The following is a 24,026-nucleotide window of genomic DNA, read 5'->3' as shown; positions in this document are numbered from 1 at the left end:
CATCCAAGTTTACAACAAGTAATTCTTTCAAAGTCTCTCTTTCTCCTAGTAATCTCACACTGAGCATGAAGGAGAGAATTTTAATGTAACAAAGGAGAGATGGAGATGTGTGAAGTATGAGGCTGAATAAAAATGGCTGAAAAGCAATCCAAGCAAGGCTGGAGGGTGGCCACACCCAGTGCTAATATGGACTGTTTCAAAATAAATCTGTTATACCAGAGGGCAACTGGCACTGTTTTTTAATTTCCCTCCATTTGTTCCACATATACCCATTATTAATAAACAGTAGTTACAGGTTACCCCAATGAAAGACAAAAAAACCCTGAAATATTTCAAAGTGAATCATCCTAATATGTGTCTACGCCATCATATTTTCAGGATTTCGAGAGCTATTCTGCATTTCCAGTTTCCTTTGTGTGACCACAAATAATAAGCCTAAAATGGGTGTGTCCCTCTTAAAAGGATGCACTACAGCCTTCTCAGCTAATGGTTCTACCAGGAGATTTCAACCTTTAGGCATAAATTAAATGCACTGGGATGCATGGAACAATAAGAAAGCATTTTAACTCCAGGAATAAGAAGAGATTAAACAAGTACTGAACGATTAAAGGATCCCAAAAGAGCTCCAGGAGGAGGCAAAAGATGCATTTTTTAAAATACTAGCGTGACAACAAGAAAACAAAGGGGTGGGGGTGGGGGATTTTTTAAAAAAGACAGGACAAGGGGAAAACCCCACAAAAATCAAACACCATCCACTTTGATTTTTGACAGAACAAGTTTACTCCCCCCATCAGAAAGCTCTTGGGTATAAAGCATGCATAGGTCCCACAGGTGAAATGATGCACAATGGCCGAGTCTGGGTCCCGGCGCTCCCGTGCGCCGCAGGCATGCACAACTGAAATAAAGAGAATACCCTGACTTTTCCAGTTGCTCCAAACACAGTCCATCTTCGTGGAATCGGCGGTGGCCTGCATCGTGCGCGCTTTAGGGGCTCGCCGTTGCCGTCCTCGGGGGCGCTGAGCGAGCACTGAGGCGTCGGTGCCCCGGCTGCAGCGCTGCTCGCGGTGGCCGCGGCTGCAGACAGACTGAGGCTGAACCAGCCGGCGTGCGCCGCGAGGGGCGGGCGCGTCGCGGGCACCGCAGTCTCCGAGGCAGCGAATCAGCGCGGCGCGGTGCCGGGTCGGCCTGCGCGCTCGGGGATGCGGGCGCCGCTAGAGGCGAGAGCGTAGGCTCGCTGCCCGAGAGATGGTGAAGCCGGTTCTTACCCGGAAGGCACAAAAGCTGACCGGGGGGTGCGAAGTTTGGGAGAAAGAGGAGAAAGAGGAGAAAGGGCCAAGGGTAGGGATGAGAGTACAACACTTGGGCAGTTTCTGGGACTTCCTGCCCGGCACGGCATGGTGCTTTTTCTAGAAATGTCTTAGAAACCCATGAAACTTGTTGGATAAGACATAGTTGATGGCAGTACAAATCTCAGGCTTTCAGCATCATGTGCCCTAATTGCCGCAGCGCTTACTCACTTTCCCCCTCCACCCGCCCCCAATTCTTTACATTGTGGTCACACTTTAATTGCTTGACATCTTCCAAACAACTGACAGATTCTTTCCCTCTTTTGGAATAGGCCACGGCTATCCAAAACCTTCCTTGGCAAGCCGCAATCACTGCAAAGAAACCCTGAGGGTTCGTGTCCTCTCCTGTTAACCCCTCTTCTCCAGCTCTGTTTGTGGGTTGAATGAATAAATAATATCAGAATGTGGTGCGCCAGCAGGCTCCAGATCAAAGCCTTTGGACTCTGACACACGGAGTTATTAGCCACTGCAGTGACCCTCCAAGAGTGGTCAGTTGTGGGGACATCCAAACAGAACTCAGGGAAGCAAAGGGCATTCTTCCTCAACATCATATTTGAGATTGAGTGCTGAGGGGTGATGGGCATGGGTGGTGTGTATAATTTGCGAGATAAAGTTGGTTTCCAAGCCTTGTGCGTCAAGGGCTTCAGGTGTTCCCAGTTACAATGCAAATGTTAATGGGAGGAGCAGAAAAATAGGTAGTAAGCTACTATTCAAATCTTAGCATGAAATACTTTATCGGATTATATTCCAAGGCAGTTGAGAGAATGGACAGGGGATAGGTATGTTTTGGTGAGGAAAAGGTAGAAATAGCACAGAGAAAGGACTGGAATATAGGCATTTTCTAGGGAAAGAAAGTCCTGGTGGAGGGGACCCTTGAGGAGACAAGACATAGCATGAGGACAAAGGATGCCTTGGGGACCAAAGGGGTACATAGAAGGAAGAGTTCCCACTTCATTTGTTGTAGCATGGCCTTATCTGTTACACAGAATTTCTCTCTCCCTCATGGAGAAGTGGAGCCTCCACAATTCCTCTGCAGTTTACAGAGCCATTCCTTCCCATACCCAAATCTACGTCTGTACATCCTGTGCCAGCAAGAGCCTAATGACAGTAATCTCAAGGTTATGCTTGTGGACATGATTTATCTTTCATTTTATGAACGATATACACTTTAAAATATGATCTTTATGATCATGCGTGTTCTTTCTAGAATGAAAGCCTCCAGAGAAACCAGCTAAGCCTCTGCATATCTTTGTAAAACATGTGAAATTATTCTTAAGGAAGCTTAATAAAGAATGTTTTCAGAAGGATGATTTGGCACTTTTGAGCATTTGAAGTCTCCTAAAAGAGTGGGCTTGTCGGAGCTCCCATGGGGCTGATGGGAAGGAAGAACAGGGACCACATTATTACACAGCACTTTTCAAACTGACCTGCTCTAGAGGTGCTAGTGGCTTTTGTTATATTTATAGTCCCTCCCCCCTCCTCCCTCTCCCTCCCCCTGCCTCCCAATTTTTTCATCATCATGGTCATGCTTGGGAATTCAATCAGCAAAATGATGAAATGACTGGTATGTGATGATGAATTCTCACTGCATGATGTGGGGCTGGGACAAACTGCAAATAGGTGGGGGACAAGACTCAGAAGGAGAGAGAAAGAGCTGCCAGGTGGGCTGTTCCTGTCCTGGCCACTTTTCAGTTGGAATCCTTTGGAACCTTGGCCACTAGGAGGCACTGACAGTCCAATGATAGCCACAGACATCAGCCTCAGTACAGAAGGTGTCCCAGGTATTTTCTTTTTTTTTTTTAACATCTTTATTGGAGTATATCTGCTTTACAATGTTGTGTCAGTTTCTGCCTTATAATAAAGTGAATCAGCTATACATATATCCCCATATATCCTCCCTCTTGCATCTCCCTCCCACCCTCCCTACCCCACCCCTCTAGGTGGTCACAAAGCACAGAGCTGATCTACCTGTGCTATGAGGCTGCTTCCCACTAGCTATCTATTTTAAATTTGGTAGTGTATATATGTCCATGCCACTCTCTCACTTCGTTCCAGCTTACCCTTCCCCCTCCCCATGTCCTCAAGTCCATTCTCTACGTCTGTGTCTTTATTCTTGTCCTGCCCCTAGGTTCTTCAGAACCACTTTTTTATTTTAGATTCCATATGTATGTTAGCATATGGTATTTTTTTTCTCTTTCTGACTTACTTCACTCTGTATGACAGGCTCTAGGTCCATCCACCTCACTACAAATAACTCAATTTCATTTATTTTTATGGCTGAGTAATATACCATTGTATATATGTGCCACATATTCTTTATCTATTCATCTGTCGATGGACACTTAAGTTGCTTCCATGTCCTGGCTATTGTAAATAGAGCTGCAATGAACATTGTGGTACATGACTCTTTTTGAATTATGGTTTTCTTAGGGTATATGCCCAGTAGTGGGATTGCTGGGTCGTATGGTAGTTCTTTTTAGTTTTTTAAGGAAACTCCATACTGTTCTCCATAGTGGCTGTATCAATTTACATTCCCACCAACAGTGCAAGAGGGTTCCTTTTTCTCCACACCCTCTCCAGCATTTATAGTGTGTAGACTTTTTGATGATGGCCATTCCGACTGGTGTGAGGTGATACCTCATTGTAGTTATGATTTGCATTTCTCTAATGATTAGTGATGTTGAGCATTCTTTCATGTGTTTGTTGGCAATCTTGGTATATCTTCTTTGGAGAAATGTCTATTTAGGTCTTCTGCCCATTTTTGGATTGGGCTGTTTGTTTTTTATATACTGAGTTGCATGAGCTGCTTGTAAATTTTGGAGGTTAATCCTTTGTCAGTTGCTTCATTTGCAAATGACCAAAGCAATCTTGAGAATGAAAAACAGAGCTGGAGGAATCAGGCTCCCAGACTTCAGACTATACTACAAAGCTACAGTAATCTAGACAGTATGGTACTGGCACAAAAACAGAGATATAGATCAATGGAACAGGATAGAAAGCCCAGAGATAAACACATGCACATATGGTCACCTTATTTTTGATAAAGGAGGCAAGAATATAGAATGGAGAAAAGACAGCCTCTTCAATAAGTGGTACCGGGAAAACTGGACAGCTACATGTGAAAGAATGAAATTAGAACACTCCCTAACACCTTACACAAAAATAAACTCAAAATGGATTAGAGACTTAAATGTCAACTATAAAACTCTTAGAGGAAAACATAGGAAGAACACCCTTTGACATAAATCACAGCAAGATCTTTTTTGATCCACCTCCTAGAGTAATGGAAATAAAACCAAAAATAAAGAAATGGGACCTAATGAAACTTAAAAGCTTTTGCAAAGCAAGGGAAACTACAAACAAGATGAAAAGACAACTCTCAGAATGGGAGAAAATATTTGCAAATGAATCAAAGGACAAAGGATTAACCTCCAAAATATATAAACAGCTCATGCAGCTCAATATTAAAAAACAAACAACCAAATCCAAAAATGGGCAGAAGACCTAAATAGACATTTCTCCAAAGAAGACATACAGATGGCCAAGAGGCACATGAAAAGCTGCTCAACATCACTAATTATTAGAGAAATGCAAATCAAAACTACAATAAGGTATCACCTCACACCAGTTAGAATGGGCATCATCAGAAAATCTACAAACAAAACATGCTGGAGAGGGTGTGTAGAAAAGGGAACCCTCCTGCACTGTTGGTGGGAATGTAAATTGATACAGCCACTATTGAGAACAGTATAGAGGTTCCTTAAAAAACTAAAAATAGAATTACCATATGACCCAGCAATCCCACTACTGGGCATATACCGACAGAAAACCATAACTCAAAAAGACACATGCACCCCAATGTTCACTGCAGCACTATTTACAATAGCCTGGTCATGGAAGCAGCCTAAATGCCCATCGACAGATGAATGGGTAAAGAAGATGTGGTACATATATACAATGGAGTATTACACAGCCATAAAAAGGAACGAAATTGGGTCATTTGTAGAGACGTGGATGGATCTAGAGACTGTCATACAGAGTGAAGTCAGTCAGAAAGAGAAAAACAAATATCATATATTAACGCATATATGTGGAACCTAGAAAAATGGTACAGATGAACCGGTTTGCAGGGCAGAAATTGAGACACAGATGTAGAGAACAAACGTATGGACACCAAGGAGGGAAAGTGGCAGGGCGGGGGGTGGTGTGATGAATTGGGAGATAGGGATTGACATGTATACAGTGATGTGTATAAAATGGATGACTAATACGAACCTGCTGTATTAAAAAAAAAAAACAACTGAAAGTCTCCAATTACAGAAAGATGGAAAATAAATATTTCAAATGCCTAAAAAACAAACAAAAAACCCAAAAATAAACAAATGGGACCTAGTGAAACTTAGAAGCTTTTGCACAGCAAAGGAAACCACAAACAAGACGAAAACCCAGGTATTTTCAGTGGTTGAGTATTCAGTGTTACTGGAGCCAGTGTGTGGCTCTGACAGTCAGTACTGGGCAGCAAGCTGGGAGCAGCACGTCCCTAGCAAGGAAGAGTAGGCACAGAAGCAAACTCTCCCTCAGGTGGAGCGTAGCTCTGTCAGAATTTTTGGGCCATTAGTTTTCACTGGCCACAAAATTGACCTTGGAATGTCAGCTTAGCTGAAAGACCACATGCCTTTCAGTCACGCTAAATCTGGAAAGAGAAGCTTGATGGCACCCGAAAAATCAATATAGCAGTTGGATAGTTGAAGACTGAGGAGGTAAGATGTCTGATGCCAGAAAGACACACACTAGTAAAATAAGAATCGGGGGCTTTTGATTAATGCACAGGTGATTAAGAGAAACAAAAATGACCTTATTAAAGGAAAATCAGGCAAAAGAGTATGAAGAACGACTGGGGATGTGGGTGTTAGACACACTTGTGTTACAAACTTTAGTTATATGGCTTCCAGCAAATAAGTATCTCTGGACCTCTCCCTCATAATATACAAATGAGTTATAGCTTTAGATGTTTGTTTCTATGAAATAATAAGAATTTATTTCCCAAAGACATTGTAAATGGGTGCTTTCCTTGCACAAGTGCCCACAAAATATTAATTGAAAGCTCTTGGCAAGATCAAAATGATAGAACGGGTAGAAAAGATATGTAAATTGTCCTTAAGCAGTGAAAGAAAACAGAAAGCAAAATAAAGCTTACTAAAAGCAGGCAGGAACTGCCGCTGTCTTTAAACCAGGAGAGAACAGACGGGCTTTGTATGCAGCCAGCTTAGAACTTGGTTTAGGTACTGCCAGGAAAGGAAGTGATTTCTTTAGTTTTCAGGATGAAATCGTGCATTAGTCTGTACTAAGGAAAAGCAAAATAGCCAAGTTTTATAATCTCATCCCAGATCAAGATGAATGTTGAAGGCTGCTATGCCCAGAGTGGCTGTATTGTTTTTGCCTACTAAGCATCAGGATTTTTACTGATGAGACTCAATGGCACCTATATTGACACATTTATTTAAGAAATACTTACGGAGCACCTACTGTATTCTAAACACTGCTCTAAGCATAAAGCAAAGTTCCTACTTTTAAGAAGTTTACATGCTAGTGTGTATGGGAGGAGTAGATAATAATAAAAGAGGTAAATATATATTTCACTTGTGGAGAAGTGTATTGGGGAAAATAAAGCAGGTAAAAGAGGACAGAGAAGGGGTTGGGGTGGAAATTTGTTGTTTTATAATGAGAGTCAGTGAAGGGCTAATTCGTAAGGTAAAATTAGAGCAGACACCTAATGGAATAAAGGAGAAAGCCATTAAGATCTATGGAGGAAGAGCATTCACAGATGCACTGAGTTTTCAGGACAGAATGTATTATAATAGCCAGTAAACTATATCAAGCATCTTATAGAACTCCTTGGATTTTTTTAGGCTCTGAGAAGTATAGCCATTGGCAGAAAAGGCACAGAACCAAAAAAAAAAAAAACTTCATTATGATCAAAGAACACTAAGAACTCTGCTCTATGCCATATGGAATTAGGAAATTTAAAGGAACAACCAGTTTGTTACATAACCCACTGTACCAAAACAATGCATAAGTTGTCTTCAATTCAAATAAAAGATTAGCACTTTTTATTTTCACATGGTGTGTATTTGGTTGTTACAAGATCCCTATGAGGTAGATAGTGTTTACCTTCATCTTCTTGATTGATTCATTCATTCAATCTACAAAGGTTTATAGAGCCCATACTAAGTGCCTGTCTCTGTAAATACAAAGGGAACTGCCCACTGGGAATTTGAGTCTACTGGGGGGAAGATTTACACATAAATAGATAAATGCAATCAGTGGATTGTATGAACAGGAAAGAGTGGATACACAAAACAGAGAGTGTTTAGTGGCAGAGGTTTCAGGAAAGGCTTCTGAGAATAGGTGATAATTAAACTGAGTTTATCACCAGTTTGAGTGATGGGCTTTCCTGGCTGACAGCGGTGGAAACTTAATTACAGAAATGTATAGAGGCCAAACTGTGACAGGCCTGAGTAGTAATACTGTCAATAGATGAGGGAGACATTGCAGGGTTTCAAGGAGAGGAGTAACATGGGAAGTTGAATAATTTATCCAAATTTGGCTGAGAATTTTTCCAGAATTGATAAAAGACATAAATTCTAGCCCTGAGCAAGACAAGTAAGAAATCAATACCCTGACCCACATCATAGTGAAACTGCAGGGCATCAAAAATAAGGAGAAATCTTCAAAGCAGACATAAATAAAAGATTACCTCAGAGAAACTGTAAGATGAACAGCAATCTTTTCATTAATAGAAGCCAGAAGACAATGAAATAATGTCCTCAAAGTAGTGAGGGAGAATAACCATCATCTAGAATTCTACATCCAGAAAGACTAATACAGGGATTTTCAAATATGAAAGAAATTAGAGAATTTACTAATGGCAGACTCTGCAGAAAAATCTATCAAAGATAGTACTCCAGAAAGAAGAAAACTGAACCTAAATTCAGTTAAAAGGAAGAAGTGACATGCATGAAAGAATGCTGAGCATAAACATCAGTAATGGCTCATTTGAGGGGAGGGTTATAAAAGAAAGGTAAAAGTAAAACAGTAGACAAAATAGAACATAGGTAGGAGGAGTGACAAGAGTAAAAGCATTCTAAGATCCTAGTATTTGTTCAGGAGGAAGATAGAGATATTTAGACTACGAAAGTGTCAGATTTATGTGTCAAACATTTAATGGTCATCACTAAAAGAAAATAACGAGAACATGTAACTTCAAAATGAATAAAATGTATAAGCAAGGTAATTTATTCAATCAAATAGAAAAAATTAGGAAAAATTAGAAGCAAAGAAAATAACTAGTAAATTGAAAGCACAAAATAAAATATTAAAAATACTTCTAAATATATCTAAAGAATGCCAACTAAAAATGATGAAAGCTCTCATATTGGATGAAAAAGATGTAGTCAAAGGATGTTTTCAAAAGAAAGTCCTAAAACATACTGATACAGAAATGTTCTAAGTAGAAATGGAAAAAGTTATACCAGGTTAATAAATTTTTGTAATAGTGACCTTGCTAGATTAACTTATTAATTTTATTTGTAGATTCTTTTGAATTTTATATGTACATAAGCATATCTTCTCTGAATAAAGATGGTTTTATTTCTTCCCTTCCAATTTTTATACTTGCATTTCTTTACCTTGACTTACTGCTTCGGCTAGGACTTCTAGTATACTGTTCAGTAGAGGTGGTAACAGGGACTATCCTTTGTCTTTTTCTTGAATTAAAGGGGAAAGTGTGTTCAAAATTTCACCATTAAATATGGTGCAAGCTGTGAATTTTTTAGCTATCCTTTATCAGAATAAGGCAAATTCCCTCTGGCACCAGTTTTCTGAGATTTTTCATCATGAATAGGTACTAAATTCTATCAAATGCTTTTACTGAAGCTAGTGAGATGATCACACAGGTTTTCTCCTTAATTTTGTTAATATATAAATTACATGGATTGAATTCTGAATGTTAAACCAAACTTGCATTCCTAGAATAAACTTTATATGGCCCTGATGTGACATCCTTTTTATATACTGCTGTTCAATTTGGATTCAATTTGTTAATGTTTTGTGTAGAATTTTTATATCTATATTCATGAGAGATATGGTCTCTTCCTTTCCTTTCTTATAATATTTTTCTTAAGTTTCTGCATCAGGGTTATACTGGCCACACAAAATGAGTTGAAAAGTGTTAATCCCACCATTATTTTCTGAAGGAGTTTATATAAGGTGATATTATTTCGTTTTGGAATGTTTGCAAGAATTCACCAGGGAACCCATTTGGACCTGGAGTTTTATTTGTGAGATGATATTTAATTACAGATTTCTTTAATAGTGTAGGATTATTCTGATTTTCAATTTCTGCTTATGATAATTTTGGTCAGTTTTTTTTTCAAATGAATTTGTCCATTTAAAATATATTGCCAAATTTATTGGCATAAATTATTCATATCATCTTTTAATTTTTTAATAATCTGGAGGAGTCATAGTCATGTTTCCTTTCTCATTTATGATATTTTAAGTTTTGTTTTCTCTCCTCTTTCTTGATCATTTTGTTGGAAGTTTATCAATATAATGAATTAAAGAATAAAATTTTACTTTGTTGTTTTTTCTCTTTTGTATATATGCTCTCTATTTCCGTCTATTTATTTATTTATTACTTTCATTTGCTATTCTTTTACTAGCTCCTTAAAATGGAAGTTTAGATTATATTCAACATTTTTTCTTTTCTAATATTTCATTTAAAAGTATAAAATGCCCTCTTGGGGGAACTTCCCTGCTGGTCCAGTGGCTAAGACTCCGTGATCTCAATGCAGGGGTTCTGGGTTTGATCCCTGGTCCAAGAACTAGATCCCACATGCTGCAACTAAAGATTCTGCATACTGCAACTAAAAAGATCCTGCATGCCACAACAAAGATCCTGCATGCAGCAATGAAGAGCGTGCCACAAGTAAGACCTGATGCAGCAATAAACAAATATTATAAAAAATAAAAGTATAAAATGCTCTCTAAACACTGTAGCTACATCCTACAATTTTGATACATTATATTGATATATCAATTTGATACATTGTATCAATATTATTGTTCAAAATGTTTTCCAATAGGCATTGGAAAGTGAGTTTTTTCTTTGATCTATTGATTATATAGAACTGTAAAATTCTGAGGATTGTTCTAACTATCCTTACTGTTTATTTTCAGATTAATTATTATGTAGTCAGAGAACAAATTTTGTATTACTTTAATCCATTTAAATTTATTGAGACTTGCTTGAGAGCCTGGAACATGATGTACTTTGATATATATGTCTAGTGGACTTGAACATACATGTTGAAGTTTCAAGGGGAAGTGTCAATTAGATGTTAGTTAATAGTATTATTCAAATAATCTAGTTCCCCACTAATTTTTTGTCTATGTGTCTGTCAAATATGAAAAGAAATACTACTTCCAACTTTGAAGTTGATTTGTGTATTTCCCTTCAATTTTGTCTGTTTTTACTTTATATATTTTGAAGCTATGTTATTGGGCACTTATAAATTTAAGATTATCATGTCTTACACTGGAATTGATTCTTATATCACTATGAAATATTCCCCTTTATCTCTAATAATACTCCTTGATTTAAAGTCTAGTTTAGCTAATATGGAAGCTATCTTTAACAGCTTTCTTTTGATTAATGTTTGCATAATATAGCTTTTTCCATCCTTTACTTTCAAACTATTGTATCTTTATATGTTCTTATGTTCTTATACAGCATACTTTTTAATACTCTGTTCTGTTATTTTCATATTTTATTCCCTTCATTCACCATTTTGAATATCTCCTATTGAGTTCTCTGAGTTCACTGTCTTTTTCTGTGTCCAAAGACTTATTAAATGTAGCCAATTAAGTTTTAATTTCAGAATTTTAATTTTCAGTTCTAGTAAATTCACTTGATTTTGTTTTTATAAATTCCACTTCTCTGTTTAAATTCTCCATCTTGTTTCATATATTTATAATAGTTACTTAAAAACTTTATCTAATGCCAATATCCAGATCATCTGTGGGTCTGCTTCTATTGCCTTTTATGTTTGATTATCAGTTACATATTCTTGCCTCTTACATGTCTAGCAAATTTTTTTATAGTATAATGGATATTGTGTACACAAGAACCATAAAGACTGACAGCTGATTTTATTTTCCCATAAAAAGGGTTCACCCTCCCTTTGCTAAGAAGCTGGGTTGACCACATCATTTCAACCAGGAACTGAGCTAAGTCATGGTGTATTGCTGGACACAAGTTCAATATACAAAAATAGTGTTCCTATAAAATAGCAAAGTCACTTGGAAAATATTATGTTTAGGTTACCTATCATAAGAGCAAATATATAAGGTTACTAGAAGTACATATAATTCTGTAGAAACTTAAAGAGAAAAGTATAAAACTTTTTTTAAGTGACATAAAGAAATTTTTTTTTTTTTTTTTTTTTTTTGGCAGTATGCGGGCCTCTCACTGTTGTGGTCTCTCCCGTTGTGGAGCACAGGCTCCGGATGCGCAGGCTCAGCGGCAATGGCTCACAGGCCCAGCTGCTCCGCGGCATGTGGGATCTTCCCAGACTGGGGCACGAACCCGTGTCCCCTACATCAGCAGGCAGACTCTCAACCACTGCGCCGCCAGGGAAGCCCAAGAAATCTTAAGTAAAAAGATATTCCATGCTAGGAAGACCCACTATTGCAGAGACAGAACTTCTCCCTATAATCATTTTGTAAATTCAAAGCAATTTCTATCAAAACTCCAAAAAATTTTTTCATAGTACTGGACAAACTATCCTAAAATTCATGTGAAATGCCAAAAACAGCACAATTTTGAAAGAGAAAATGGTAAAGAAAGAAGGGGAAGAGAAAGAAGACAAAAAGGAAAAAGAAGATTCTCATCTTCTAGGTATCAATACTTATATAAGTATTATAATTAAAAAAACAGCATAATACTGGTAAGCAATAGTTAAACAGACCCATGGAACCAACTAGAAAACCTAGAAATGGACCCATGTATATGTAAAATTTTGATACAGTAGTAGAAGTATTACTACTATTGTTACCACTACTTATAAAATAGTTTGGCAATGTTTTCAGTACTTTACAGGTATTAATTCATTTGATATGGTGACATAATTCAGTGGTAAAGGAAGGGTTATTCAATAAAGGGTTCTGGAATAATTGGCTAGCTATCTGGAAAAAGACAAAATTAAATTTCTAACTTACACTATATATAAAAATATATAACAAATGGTTTAAAGACTTAGTTTAAAAATAAAATTTTTAGAAAAAGTAAAAGAATATAGCTTTACAATATCCGAGTAAGGTAGAAACATTACAAATTTAAAAGGGAAATTGTGATCACTTTGATTATATTAAAAACCCTCAAGTTTGACAATTGAAAATATAAACAAAGTAGAAAGAAAAGCCACAAACTAGAAGAAGGCATCAGGGAAAGAACTTCAAATCAATACTGAAAGAAATTCAACAGGAAAATAGGAAAAAAATACAATAGGCAATTCCTATAACTGTAAATACTTTGAGTCAATAAACACAATAAAGGTGTGGTTTTCTACTAATCAGGGAAATAAAAATAAAGACCACTGTGAAATATTTACAATGCTGAAACTTTAAAAAATTAAATGTTTGATACTACTAAATGTTTTTGGTAAAGATACAGAAACAGCAACACATATAATGCTAGATCTGTAGAACAATTTGGCAATTTCTAGTAAAGCTGATATCCATACCTTGAGACCCAGTAATTCCACTTCTAGGTATCTACTCTGGAAAAAACCTCAAACTTGTGCACAAGAAGATATGAAAAAAGTTGTTCCCTATAGCCATGTCTATAATACTTTCAGCAGGAAAACTGATAAACTGTGCTTTATTCATACAATGGAAGCCTACATAGTGGTTAAAAGGAATAAACTAGGATTTCATGAATTAGCATACCTAACTCTGAAAACAGAATGTTGAGTAAAAAAATTCAACTTGAAAAAGGATATATACAACATAACTTCTGGCAATAGTGGAGTAAAGACGCTGGCCAATTATCTTTCCCAAAAACAACTATGAAATTGGACAAACTTGCCAAAGACAACCATTTCACAGCTCTGGAAATCAGCCAAACACAGAAACAGATTGAGAAGCATTTATACATGAAAAACTGCTAATATTTGGGTAAGAACAGTGGGAATTTGTTGTGTGTTCGACTGGGACTTCTATCCCCATCCCACCCTATTGTTACCAAGGTGGGACTCTGTGAAAATGAACAGCTTCTTTTGACTTGATTTAGACTGGATGGTGAAAAATCCACACTCAGAGGTGTTCTCAGTAAAAGAGGTGAAAGCCATCTGAACTTTTAATGTATTTCTCAGCCCGTACACAGATCCACTGGTTGCAGGTCAAAGCTTTACTGATGACTTGAGATGTGAGAGCACAGACTCTGACCAATCATTAGCTGTCTGCTGAACTCTGCAGACACAAAGGCGATACTTAGGAATCCAGGCTTTTTTAAAAATTAAAATAATACTGAGCAGAAACATCAGTGGCCACATACAATGGGGGAGAGAGAAAACTCAGATTAAGTCCATGAAAATTACTAAAAACAAAACCAAAAGAAAAATCCAAACAATGGCACAAACTCTCAATTAAAAAGTCAGACTCAGAATGACTAGTTTTCAATAAAAAATTATTAGCCATGTAAGAAACAGGAAACTGTGATCCATAATCAAGAAAAAAGCAATCAATAAGAATTGACTCTAAGTGAGAACAAATATTGATTTAGCAGACAAAAATTTCAAAGCAGCTGCTATGAATATAATTAAAGAATAAAATAAATTATACTTTAAAGAATTTGCAAAAAATAGAATGACAATGATTCAACTAAAAGGAAAAACTGATGAAGACACAGAAACTCTAAAAAGGAACCAACTGGAAATTCTAGAGATGAAAACTACAATAACTAAAAATTAAAATTCACTAGATGAACTCAACAGCAGATGTAAAATAGTAGAAGAGAGCATTGAACATGAAGACAGACGAATAGAAGTGATCTAACCTGAAGAATGGAGGAAAAATCTAAAAGAAAATGAACAAAGCCACAGAGACTTACGGTACAACATCAAGTGTACCAACATATCTATAATAGGAGTTTGGAGAGAGAGAGGGGAGAGAGACAGAAAAATATTTAAGGTGTAATTCTTGAAAAATCCCCAAATTTGATTTTAAAACTTGATTAATCAACAGATTTAAGATAACAAACTTCAAATAGTTTAAATATAAAGTGATCTATACCTAGACATACCTTTATCAAACAGTTAAAGACAGAAGGAGAAAACCTTGAAACAGCAAGTAAAAAATGACTCATCACATACAGGAGAGTATCAATACTAATAATAACTGACTTCTCATCAAAAACAATGGAGATGAGAAAGAAGCTGAATGACATTCAAGTGCTAAAACACATACTGTCATCCAAGGATTTTATATCCAGCAAAATTATCCTTTGAAAATGAAGGTGACATATAGTCCTAGATGAAGAAAGAGAGAATTCATTGGTAGCAGATTTGCCTTAGAAAAAATACTAAAGAAAGTCTTTCAGGTAAAAAGGAAATTACTCCAGGCAGCAACTAAAATCCACAGAAAGAAAGAGTTCTAGAAAGAGTAAATATATGGGTGAACAAAACAAACTATATAAATTTATCTTTTCTTCTTTTTCTATTCATTTATTTAAAAGACATAAGATTGTAAACCAATAATCATAACAGTGTATTGTTGAGTTTATAACATATATGGATGGCAATCTATCAAGAAGACAAAAATTATAAATATATATGCACCTAACAACAGAACTCCAAAGTAAATAAAACAAAAACTAAAAGAACTGAAGAGAGAAATAAACAAACAATAATAGTTGTTGGACAACTATTATTCAATACCCTACTTTTAACAATGGATAGAACTAGATAGAATATCAACAAGGAAAGAAGAATTGAACAACACTATAAACTAACTAGAGCTAACTGACATCTGTAGAACATACCATACAACAACAGCAAAATACATATTCTTGATAAGTGCACATGGAACATTCCCTAAGACAGAACATACATTAGGCCATGAGACAGACTCAATACATTTTAAGAGGATGAAAATCATACAATATATGTTGTCCAATGATGATGCAATGAAATTAGAAATCAATAACATGAGGAAACTTGAAAATTCACAAATACGTAGAATTTAACCAATGCACTTCTAAATAAGCAATGGGTCAAAGAAGAAATCACAAGGGAAATTAGAAAATAATTTGAAATGAATGAAAATAAAACCAAAAGTTAGAGGTATAGCTAAAGATAATTAGAGGGAAAGGCTTTTTATTTATTTTTTTGGAAAGGCTTTTTATATTTAAAAAGAACATATCAATAACCCAATCTTCTGCCTTAAGAAACTAGAAAAGAAGAACAAACTAAACCCAAAGCAAGCAGATGAAGGAAGTAATAGAGATTAGACTGAAAATTAATGAAATAGAGAAAAACAACACAGAAAATCAATGAAACTAAAAGTTAGTTCTCTGAAAGAATCAACAAAATTAGCAAACCTTTAGCTAGAAAAAGGAAAAAATAAAAAGAGAAGTCTCAAATTACTAAAATCAGGAATGAAAGAGGGGACATTATGACCAACCTTACAGAATTAAAAAGGTTATGCAGAAATACTATGAACAACTGCAGATGAAGAAATTAGATAACCTAGATAACGTGGACAAATTTTTAGAAAGACACAAGCTACCAAAACTGACTCTAAGAGAAATATAAAATGTTAATAGATTGAGATGAAAATGCATTGAATTAGTAATTTTAAAACTTCTCACTAAGAAAAGCCCAGGTTCAGATGGTTTCACTGCTGATCTACCAAACGTTTAAAGAAGGCTTATCACCAATCCTTCATAACTTTTCCAAAAAGTAGAAGGTATAGGAAAATTTTCCATCTCACTCTATGAGGTCAATATCACCTTGATGCCAAACCAGACAAAGCATCATGAGGAAAGAGAACTACAGAACATATCCCTTATGATTATAGATGCAAAAATCCTCAACAAAATACTGATAAACTGGACTTCCCGGGTGGCGCAGTAGTTAAGAATCCGTTTGCCATTGCAGGGGACACGGGTTCCAGCCCTGGTCCAGGAAGATCCCACATGCTGCAGAGCAACTAAGCCCATGCGCCACAACTACTGAGCCTACGCTCTAGAGTCTGCAAGCCACAACTACCGAGTCTGCGTGCCACAACTACTGAAGCCCACGCACCTAGAGCCCGTGCTCCGCAACAAGAGAAGCCTCCGCAATGAGAAGCTGGCACACTGCAAGGAAGAGTAGTCCCCATTTGTTGCAACTAGAGAAAGCCCGTGCGCAGCAACGAAGACCCAATGCAGCAAAAAATATATAAATTAATTAAAGAAACAATTGTTAAAAAAAGTACTGACAAACTGAATTAGCAACATATAAAAAAGAAACATCATGATTAAACAGGATTTATCCCAGGGTTAAAACAAGCAATAGAATACACCAATGAACATAATATACCATATTAACAGAATAAGGGCCAAAAACCATACTATCATCCCAATTAATGCAGAAAAAAGCATTTGAGAAATCCAACACCTTTTCGTGATAAAAAACACTCAACAAACTAAAAATAGAAGGAAACATCTTTAATCTGATAAAAAGGAGTCACCAAAAAACTCACAGCTGATATGATACATAGTGGCAAAAACTGAAAGCTTTCCCCTGAAGATCTGGAACAAGACAAATATGTTTGCTCTGGCAACGTCTATTCAATATTGTACTGGAGATTCTAACCAGGACAATGCAGCAAGAAAAAGAAGTAAAAGTAATATAGACTGGAAATAAAGAAGTAAAACTATCTCTGTTTGCAGACAAAATGATCTTGAATATATAAATTTTAAGGGGTAAATATTTAGAGGTAGCAGACAAGTCTAGCAGTTTGCAGGATATGAGATCAGTATAAAAAATCAATTGTGCTTCTACACACTAGCAGTGAACAATCCAAAAATGAACTCAAGAAAGCAATTCCATTTACAGTAACATAAAAAGAATAAAATACTTAGTAAGAAATTTGACAAATGAAATGCAAAACTTATACTCTAAAAACAACAAAACATTGTTAAAAGAAATTAAACAATTTAATCGTTGGATTAAATCAGAAAAGGTTAAATGGAAAGACATTTTTTGTTTATAAATTGGATGGCTTAATATTGTTAATATGGCAATACTCCCTAAATTAATCTACAGATTCAACACAATTCCTGTCAAAATCCCAGGTAGGTTGTGTGTGTGTGTGTGTGTGTGTGTGTGTGTGTGTGTGTTTCCAGAAATTGACAACTTGATCCTAAAATTCATATGGAAATGCAAGGGATCCAGAATAGATAAGACAACCTTGAAAAAGAAAAAGGTGATAAAAAACACACTTCATGATTTCAAAACTTACTACAAAGCTACAGTAATCAAGACAGTGTGGTACTGTAAGACTAGACATATAGATCAACAGAACAGAATTAAGAGTCCAGAAATAAACCCTTACCTATATGGTCAACCTAGTCTTTGACAAGGGTGCCAAGACTATTCAATGGGGAAAAGAGTAGTATTTTCAACAATGGTGCTGGGACAACTGGATATGCAAAATAATAAAGTTAGACCCCTACGTTACTCCATATACAAAATTTAACTCAAAGTAGACCAAAGAGATAAAACTAGAAACCTTTTAGAAGAAAACAGAGGCATAAATCTTCATGGCCTTGGATTAGGCAGAGGTTTCTTAGATATGACACCAAAAGCACAAGGAACAAAAGATAAAATAGGTAAAATTGGACTTCATCAAGTTTGATGAAGCTTTTTTTTTACTTCAAAAAAGAAACAAATGTTTTTGCATCAAAGGATACTATCAAGAAAGTAAAAAAGACAATCCACAGAATGGGACAGAATATTTGTAAATCTTGTATCTGACAAGGGATATGTAACCAAAATATAAAAAGGATTCTTACAACTCAACAACTAAAAGACAACTCAATTTAAAAATAGGCAATGGAGTTGAATAGACATTTCTCCAAAGAAAGTATGACCAACCATCACGTGAAAAAAATCATATGAAAAAAATGACCAATCATCACATGAAAAGATGTGGCCATCATTAGGTTAAGGCAAATCAAACTAAAATGAGATGTCACTTCATACCCACTACAATGTATTTAATCAAAAAGATGGAAAATACTAAGTGTTGGTGAGGATTCTGAGAAAATGGAACCATTGTACATCGCTGTTGGGAATGTAAAGTGGTGGAGCCACTTTGGAAAACATTTTGACAGTTCCTCAAAAAGTTAAACATAGAGTTATAATATGACCCAGCAATCCCACTCCTTAAGTATATAGCTGAGGTAACTGAAAACATATGTCCACACAAAAATTTGTACATAAATATTCATAGCAGCACCATTGATAACAGCTCAAAAATGGAAACCACAAACCACATATCAATAATGAATGGAAAAACAAGATGTTGCATATTCATTCTATGGAATATTATTCAGCTATAAAAAGGAATGAAGTGTGATATCCACTACAACATGGATGAACCTTGAGAACCTTATTCTAAGGGAAAGAAGATGGATACAGAGGCCCATGTTTTATGATTCCGTTTATACGAAATGTCCAGATTAGGCAAGTCTATAGAGATAGGAAGTCAATTAGGAGCTGAAGGAAGGAGGGAATGGGAAGTGACTACTAATGGGTACAGGGCTTCGTTTGGGGTGATGAAAATGTTTTGAAATTAGTGGTGATAGTTGCACAACTTTGTGAATATGCTGAAAACTAATGAATTGTACATTTTAGGAGGGTGTTTTACATGTAAATTATACCTTGATTTAAAAACAGAAATACAGAAGAACAGAATTACAATATGATTATTCTTCCAGGTGGCTGTAATGTTGCACCTTGGCATGGGGCTTAGTGAACAGAGCATGAGCTGGAGTCAGGCCTCGTTTGCCACTGTGGCCAGGCACTCCTGGCAAAGGGCACAGCCTGACAACTTTACACGGTAGCTTGGACTGATTTTTAGTCCACCCTCCAGGTCAGCCTTTTTCTCTGTCTCAGTCTACTCACAGTATAATTCCTTGGCTCAGGCCAAAATTGCTCCCTGGAGCTCCTTGACAACCTGAGTTTATTGCTGTCCCTCTCCTCGTCCTCCCTTCCCATCACATCTCTCAGAATTTCCCCTGCTGGACTTTTTAAGCACGTAACTTGAATTGGTTTCTGCAATCTACACATTTCCACCAAACCCAGGCATGATTCTATTTGAGGGTTTTTTCTTTACTAGGGATTAGTTCCTCAGCCTTGCTTTCCACATGTTCCTATCTTCTAATCTGACTCTTGATTTTCTGTTTCTTGTCTTGCTACCCATCAGTCAGTGGCTGACTTACAAGAATTAGCATGACCCTCACTTTTATTTTTTTCTCAAGCACACATAAAACATTTTATGTTTACAGCAAAAAAGGACACCTAGTCCACATGTAGTTGGAAAGAGGGAAGTTTGTGAATAATAAACAACACATGAAAAGTCACAAAATCAACCACAGAACAATAAAGTTAAATGCATCTGACATTAATTTTCTGTTGATTGTACCTTGAGAAATAATAACCTGATTAAGAAACCAGTAACATAGAATATTAAAATTTTATGCCATCATATACCTAATAGAATGGCCAAAATCCAGAACACTGACAACACCGGATGCTGGGAAGGGATGTGAAACAATGGAACTCCTGTTCACTGCTGGTGGGAATGCAAAATGCTACAGCTACTTTGGAAGACAGTTTGGCAGTTTCTTACAAAATGAAACACGTTCTTATCATATGATCCAGCAATTGTGCTTCTTGGTATTTACCCAAAGGAATTAAAAACTTATCCCCACACAAAAGCCAGCACACAGGCATTTATAGCAGCTTTACTCATAATTGCCAGAACTTTAAAGTAACCAAGTAACTTCAGTAGGTGAATGGATAAATAAACTGTAGTACATTCAGAAAACAAAATGTTATTCAGTGCTAAAAAGCTATCAAGCCATGAAAAGACAAAGAGGAAACAAATGCACACTACTAAGTGAAAGAAGGTGATCTGAAAAGGGTACATGCTGTATGAGTCCAAGTATATGACATTCTAGAAAAGGCAAAACCGTGGAGACAACAAAATAAGCAGTGGTTGCCAGGGGTGGGGTACGGGAGATGAATAGGCAGAGCACAGAGAATTTCGGGGGTCTTCTCCTTCATCTGGAATGTCTTTATTTCTCCTTTATTCTTGAAGGATAGTTTCATTGGATACAGAATTTATAGTCAACAGCTTTCTTTCAGCACTTTAAAATATTGTGCTACTTCCTTATGGTCGCCATGATTTTAGGTGAGAAATTTGCTGTCATTTGAATTCCTGTTCCCATATAGATGTGTCATTTCTAATTGTTTTTAAGATTTTGTCTTCAGTTTTCAAGAGTTTAATTATGATGTGTGTTGACATAGATTTGGAGGGTTTATCCTTTTTGGGGCTCGCTCAGCTTCTTGAATCTCGAGGCTTGTCTTTTGTCAAGTATGGTTAGTTTTCAGCCATTATTTCTTCAAATGTCCCTTCAGCCCCACTCTCTTGCTTCTCCTTTTGGGACTCTGATAATACAAACCATAGATCTTTCGTTATTTCTCAACTGGTCCCTGAGGCTCTGTTCATATAGTTTATTCCAGTATATTTTTTGTTTTCAGACTAGGTGAACTCTATTGTTCTCTCTTCACGTTCACTGATTCTATTCTAGGTCATTTCCACTCTAGTATTGAGCTATCCAGCAATTTTGAAAAATGTGCTATTATATTTTTAGTTCTATCACTTCCATTTGGTTTTTTTTTATGAATTCTATTTCTTTGCTAAGATTTTCTATTTTTTCCTTTGTTTCAAGAGAATTTGTAATTGATTGTTGAAGCCTTTTTGTGATAGCTGCTTTAAAATCCTTTCCAGACACTTCCAACATATGATTCATATTGTTGTTGGCATCGGTTGCTTGTTTTTTCTTTCAAATTGTGATTTTCTTGGTTCTTGGTATGATGTATGGTATGATGTATCCTAAACATTTGGTGTATTATGTCAGGAGACTTTGTTTCCTATTTAAGGCTTTTATTTTAGTAGGTAGGCACTCTTGTTTAGGTTTAGCATGTGAGTCTTAACCAAGTTTTGTTAACTATAGTTCTAAAGGCAGTTCTTTAATTTTTAGAACCTTTGAAAAATATTTTGGTCTTTGTTCTACTGCTGCCACTGGGGCTCCCACTGGTCTCTGCTGGTGCTGCCAGAGGCAGCAGAGGAGGTTTCACCAGACTGGGCCAACCAGTGTCTCTCAGTAGGGCAGTGGTATGATGGGATCTCCCCACTGGTACTTCCCAGCTGCCCTGGTATCTGCTGGCAGGGGAGGAAAATCTCAAGCCCACAGAGCAATGAGGCTTCCAAAACTGGGCCACTTGCTGCAGCTGGATTCTTCTTGCCGGTTCTGCCTACCTGCCTCAGTATCTCTTCATAGAAAGGGAGAATCTCAGGCCTGGAAGGGAAGGAGAGTATTTCCCCTAGATGCTTATTATTGGCAGGGTTCCTGATTGACCTTACTTTGCCACCTTTGCCAGGCTAGCCTGGTGTTGCTAGAAAGATTCCCATTGGATATGAGGGAGAAATGAACCTACCTGTTGCTTCCTTCTCTGTTGCTAGGTTGAAGATCAGACAACACCAGGTATGGGTGGTCTTCTGTTGAGTGGGGGGATGTAAGACATCCTGCTTCTATATTGTTCCTCCAGTCTTAGGGTTCAAATTAGTTTACCTTCTACCACCCTTCAGAATTCTCCTTTGGTTGTATTCTCCTTTGGTTGTCTCTTGCATTATTTCCAGGGTTTGTAATTGTGCTTAGTGGAAGTGAATGGAGAGAAACAGGTCTATGCCAGAAGTTCCATTAATTGCTTTTTAAATTAAAACTGCTGATCACTGAAATTAGGGTCTTCCACAACCTCCTTCATCTCACTACCATCATTATCAGGAATGTTCTAACTTATTCTCTTTGTTTCTGCTGATTAATTCAATACAGTTGGTGATGAGGTTTAGTTTTGGCATGCTGAATTTGAATCAGCATGATTCAAATGTGCTGGGACATGAACTGTGCTGGGACATGAACTGGTAATCTTGCATATAGGGGGAAAGAAAGGGCTGGGGTGAAAGATCTAACAACGTAACAACATCTTTGCTTTATTTTGTTTTTGTAAAGGAATGTTCTGATATTTCCAGGAAAATAATGATGGTGAAATTTACTCTAAGGAAACTGACAAGGCCTGAAAGGGAAATCTGGAGCATGCTAGATGAAGTTGTGACAGAGAAGGCTGCATGTACCGAACACTCTAAAATGTGGCCCACTGTGGTAGATGCCACAGTCATTTTAAACCCTCTTCTCTCATGTTCTCCTTCTACTATGGAGCCTATAAAAAACATATAGTAACATATAGCTATATGCATGCACATGTAATTCTTCCAGAATGCCTTGCACATAGGGGTGGCAATGGAGTCAGGTTTAGCCAATGAGATATAAAGAAGTCTGCTGGAGAGCCACTGTGAAAGATTTTTTTCTTGATGAAAAGCAGGGTGAACTCTTCTGTCACTCTGGTTGGCCCCAGTTTTCTATGAGGACATGATGCTTGGAACTACTGCAGTCATCTGGAGGTCATGAGGAGAAGTCAATGATAACTGTAAAGAGTCTAGTGCCCTGACGTTGTGGGTCTGTTGAACCACCTGGGTCTCTGGAATCTCCCACCTCTAAACTTTTTATTAAGTAAACAGTCAATGTCCTTATGGTTCACACTGATGCTAGTTGGATTTTCTGTCATTGCAGCCAAAAGCGTTCCTATGGATAAACTCACTGACAGGGTGAGCACTGTTGTACTTTTTCCTGGTTCCCTTCTTCATTTTACAAATTCCTTGTACCAGTGAAGAGCAACACCACGTTGTGTTTCCATTTTCTGCTTATTCCTCTCACCATTAATTAGTTAGACATTTTCTTTGAAGGTCATCATCAACTACTTTTATAGAAAGCCACAGCAAATAGAATAACTAAATCAATGGGTTTCTACTGCAAAAATTTGCCTTATACATTCAAGGTAAAGGAAACATTTCTCAATAAATCATCATAGAAGGGACATATTGATAATTTTGCAGTAGTACCTCATCAGTATAAAGTCCCCACCCCCCAAAAAGAAGTTTCCTCTGCTGAACATGCATTAGTGAACAAGGACCAGAAACTGGATTTAAAATAATGATCTCATTAAACATTTACAGCACAGCAGTAAATTTTTGCAAACAGTTGCAATTCTGTAAACCACTCCTAACATACCTAGAAGGAAATGAAAAAAAAAACCAAAACAAAACTAATCTGAAAGTCCAGGAAGCTGCTGAAGCAGCAATGAATATTTTTTCTCCGCAAGAGGCAAACTGAATGCACAAAACCAGTCTCACTATTTAGGTCTGGAATTTCAGAGGAGGCCCTTGTGT

The 24,026-nt window shown here is 36.8% G+C and overlaps 1 protein-coding gene across 4 annotated transcripts in view; it reads right to left on the bottom strand.

The window, feature by feature from the left end:
• The window catches only part of RTN1 (reticulon 1), a 239,981-nt gene that overhangs the window by 32,182 nt on the left and 183,773 nt on the right, over positions 1 to 24,026 (bottom strand). The window contains exon 1 of one of the 4 annotated variants that reach the window (XM_079914447.1): positions 914 to 1,494. The exons of the other annotated variants lie outside the window; for them this stretch is intronic. Coding sequence (XP_079770573.1) covers positions 914 to 974 — 61 coding nt within the window. The 5' untranslated portion in view covers positions 975 to 1,494. Of the gene's footprint in view, positions 1 to 913; positions 1,495 to 24,026 lie in introns of those variants that run through there. 4 annotated transcript variants of the gene reach the window in all.

This window comes from Stenella coeruleoalba (assembly GCF_951394435.1).
Source record: "Stenella coeruleoalba genome assembly, chromosome: 2".
Lineage (NCBI taxonomy): Eukaryota > Metazoa > Chordata > Mammalia > Artiodactyla > Delphinidae > Stenella > Stenella coeruleoalba.
The sequence above is the reverse complement of the archived record's forward strand: the minus strand, read 5'-3'. Positions and strand labels throughout refer to the sequence as shown.